This window comes from Buceros rhinoceros, unplaced genomic scaffold (assembly GCF_000710305.1).
Source record: "Buceros rhinoceros silvestris isolate BGI_N320 unplaced genomic scaffold, ASM71030v1 scaffold28184, whole genome shotgun sequence".
NCBI lineage: Eukaryota > Metazoa > Chordata > Aves > Bucerotiformes > Bucerotidae > Buceros > Buceros rhinoceros.
Genome location: NW_010406961.1, coordinates 19522 through 23813, shown reverse-complemented (window position 1 = coordinate 23813; position 4292 = coordinate 19522). Strand labels below are relative to the sequence as shown.

General features: G+C 34.6%; 1 protein-coding gene across 1 annotated transcript in view; it reads right to left on the bottom strand.

Moving 5' to 3' along the window:
• Positions 1-2576: 2576 nt before the first annotated feature.
• The window catches only part of LOC104491847 (neurobeachin), a gene marked incomplete at both ends in the record, with an annotated part of 20247 nt that continues 18531 nt past the window's right edge, over positions 2577-4292 (bottom strand). Inside the window, one exon of the mRNA XM_010134322.1 lies at positions 2577-2745. Within this exon, the coding sequence (XP_010132624.1) occupies positions 2577-2745 (169 nt within the window). The remainder of the gene's footprint in view (positions 2746-4292) is intronic.

The window sequence follows — 4292 nt, the reverse complement described above, 5'->3', positions numbered from 1 at the left end:
CTTTGTGTGGCAGACAACAGTCTTGTTAATCAGAATCACAAACCCTTGGTTACTAATTGTTAGAATTTAAAACAATATATAGTATACATACATGCACACACCAAAGTTTAAGAAATGCCAGATTAACATAGTGATAGTTAAAGCTGATGTAATGAGTATTTTAACATAATGCCCCCGGAACGCTTTGTGAGAAATGTAAGTTGCATTATTACTAGAGTAGGAAGGTAACTATTTCTGTTCTTTATAAAATGGATACAATTTTGAATCTTTTAGGATTTTTATAAATCAATTTTTTATCCACTAGATTCTTCAAAATCATACCAACAATATTTTCATCAAATTAAGTTTTTTCACCTATTTTTTTCTGTATTTGCAGCAGAGAGCATGCAAATAAATGGCAAAATTTCTATGAAAACTCGGCTACAGTTATGTTCAGGTCACCCTCTTTTTCAAGTAATGACATCTGAAAATATAATATTTGTTAAAACAAACAAACAAACAAAACAAATTAAGCCCAAAACATATAATAGTTGCTCTGGTCACAAAAGTGGTTTCCCTCAAGAAAAGCACAGCACAGCACATTAACTAACAGGCATAAAATAATTCACAATACATATAATATCAGAGGTTTACATACCATCAAGAAAGGGAAAAAAAAGCGAGAACAGAAGGCAAAAGAACAAAAGATATGGGGAAAGGGAATATTACAAAAGTACTACATACTTAATATGGTATGAAGTATTTTTAAAATAGGCCTGATTTTATTTTTATGGAGATAATATTGTAGCAGAATAACCACAAACCAAAAGCACTTAATTTTTTCTACATCCATTCACTCCTCCTGATTGCTTTTTTAAAAAAAAATATTTTATTTAATAAGTAAAGTTAATATATGGTAGTAAAAGTGGGAAAGAGATTTCCTAGAGAAATGTAGGCAGGAAGTTAAAAGTTTTAAAGGTATCATCAGGTCTGATCTCCATGTAACCTGAGGCGTATACTTATTTATCAACAATTACATCATAGCTAGTTCTTGAATTACATTACATTAAATAAGAACACCCAAACAGGTTAGGAGATGATGTTAATATTACCTTTGTAAAATGAGTGGGCAAAGCTCTGCTCAGGAATTAACTTGGCAAGGAATCCATGGTTCAAACTTGGGTGAGGGATAGATGGTATGACCACAACTGTGGAGAAAATCATGGAATCAAATGTGAGCCAGCTAGTATTCATGTGTGGCCTGGTCCACTGTGGATCCATGACAGATATCCTATCTCATTGAAACATGCAAATATGGTACTGTCAACAAAAAAAAAATGCATTTCTAAAGGAAGAAAATAAGTTCTGTATCAAGAGATAGGAAACAGCATACCTATTATTTGGGCACTTCAAGAGCAACATTCATGGGGAAAAAGAGACACAGAGAGAGAGAGAGAGAGAGAGAGAGACGCACAGAGACAAGACAATCACAGATGAAATAGTTCACTGAAACCAGCAGCTTTTTAGTGCAGAACCATAACATATAACCAGGAAAGCACAAAAAATAATTTCTCATAAATAACCATGTTCATGTAGCATATTGAAAATGGAAGCGTACGAGCACATGGACTTTAAAAATTATGTGTAAGCATCAAATTAAAGCATCTCGATGAATTAGAAAACAATCACTAAATGTAAATATGACACACATCGGAAGATAAATTCTATGAAGAATGAAAATCAGAAACTCCAAAAATGAAGAGAGTAATTAAAAATCAGTACAAGGAAAGCATACATTAAGAGCTTCATGGACAAATTCAGTTAGTGTTTTCAGCTCTTCTAAGACAGAAGGCATAGTTTTAATCAATCCAATCAATCAGACTTGAAAATGCCTATTGAATTGACAGTGTAAAATTGAAATAAAGCAGGGTAAAGTTTGGATCTCTATTTTCTGACAGGTTCTGACAGCTACAAACTCCTTCCCTCTCAGGCTGAAGAACACATGCTAATAAAAACCTCTACTACTAATAAAAATCACTAACAGTTCAGTCAAAGAAGGCAATAAAATTGTTTCTTTTTTATTATACTGTTTCCTCAGGCTTTTAAAAGCAGGCACCAACACAACAGGACTCCCTCAGTCCTCCAACACTACAGTCTCACAAGCCTCCTCACTCAAACAAAAGGAGTTTGCATGGGCAAACAGCTGTGTGTGCTGTTTATACATCTCACAGTGTAAAGATAACTGTTCTTCCTAAGAAACAACAGATTCGCGATGTTGTGCTGATCAACTATGTTGCACTTTACAGCTTTAACTCCATCAAGCACCCTGTTTCTTTTTAATTATTTTCAAATTAAAGAAAAATAGACATAAAAAAGCAATATGCAAATGAAAATTAATTATACCCTAAAAGCAAATACACAGAATAGAATAATTGAAATCTGCCAGTGTATGTAAAAGAACCAAATGATTATGGAGTAAGAATGTAAGAATTAATTTCTTATTAAGGTACTCACTAAGAATACTTCGTAGTAAAATATTTACAGTTCTAAAAAAAAAACCCCAAAAAACAAATAACATTTTAAGAAAACAAATGTACCTGTACTTGTTGGTGAATTTATTTCTTGTCTGATATTTCTACCTGCCTGGCTCCCAGACCTTGCAGTTTCTCGTTGTGGTTCTAGTATATCACGGTATTTGGAGACCATCAGAACGGAAATAAAGTAGACTACTGCCAAAGCTAAGAACTGAGCCTGTTTGCTGTCATCCTGTGTTGTAGAAAAAGGAACAGATCTATAATATCAGACATTTCCACAGAATTTTCACACAAGAGCATCACTAAATAATAATACATCACAAATAATACCTTTCTGAAATGTTGTATCTGTTATCATAGTAGCAAATGGATTACGTAGACAATTTAAAGGATTTTCAGTGGAGTACCATGCACACGGTATGTATTAATTACTCAATTTTACAGGTATTTTGCCAACTACACAAATCTCTGGGACTGTGGAGTCAATGGGCATTTCAGAACAGAGGCCTGCCTCTGCTCTGAGAGTGCTTACATTGCTTCCCAACAGCAAGGGCAACTGACTTTTGCTGCCCTAAAGATGAGACTCCAAAAGCTCTTGCCACAAGAAAGTAAGGGGTAGTACTGTTGAGAGAAAAACCTAATCTCACTGATGCTTTTCGGGCTAACACTGAATGAATAAGCGGGTGTAACAGCTTCCGGTAACATGTAAAAGCAGGAGAGAGATGACCATCGTTTTTCTTCCAGCAATAAACCCTAGCTCATGCATTCCGACTCCACTTCAAGAGGATGGTCAGCAGCAATCCTGGTGCCAGGACCTCAACGACTTTGCTGTCATCTTTTCCTCCCACCTCATGTAGTCTTTTGTACTATGCAACTACCATCTATGGCTTGTCATTCTGGTTGAGCATAAGTTGCTGTAGTTCAACTGAAGTGTCTTTTACTATTAATATGGTGTAAAACCCAACACGGTAGGATTAAGACTTCTGCCTCTACCTACTCCTATAGAGGTTTCACCCTGTCTCAGTTCTGCAAGTATGCATTTTCTATTACAAATTCAGTGCTTGCTTTCCATGTTTTCTGTGTTATTTAGTGTGGCTGCATGTTTTTTGCAATTCTTAAAATAACTATGCATTCTCTTACTAAGTTCTTTCATAGAAATGCCAGAAACAGTATTTCCCCCATTCCTTTTTCCTGTAGTTAAGGAAAGAGTAGGTGACAGAAGATTTCACCCAAATTCAATCTCATCCTTTCGAGATGATCAGATCACCCTGACAGATAATTGTTTTCTGTGCCAAGTTCTACTTTCTTCTTTGTAAAGCTATTTCTAACTTCAGTTGTCACTTCAATCCTCTTGAACTTAGGTTGGAGAAGTTCAAATGTAATGCTATCTATTTGCATATATATAATAATAATTCCTATTGTACTTCTTTCAAAAACAAACACACTGTGGTGCAGTTTTATGCCAAAACCAGATGTGGACAAATCTGAAAAACATTTTTATATATATTTATATACAGTATATGTATATATGTTTAGCAGTAGTAAAAATTGTCTTTATAAATCAATTTGCTGCAGTACTGTAGTACACAGAATAATTCTTCCTCCTGCCCTGGTTGGACAAATAGCTGATACTTTTAGTAATAGAGTTTTAACCAACACAGGTCATAACTGATTTACTTGGCTATGATTATTTGGCTAACATAAGATCAAGTCCGACAAGTTAAACGCAGTTAGCTACTAATCTCATAGTTTTACCAATGTGCTTTTTAAAGTTCACAA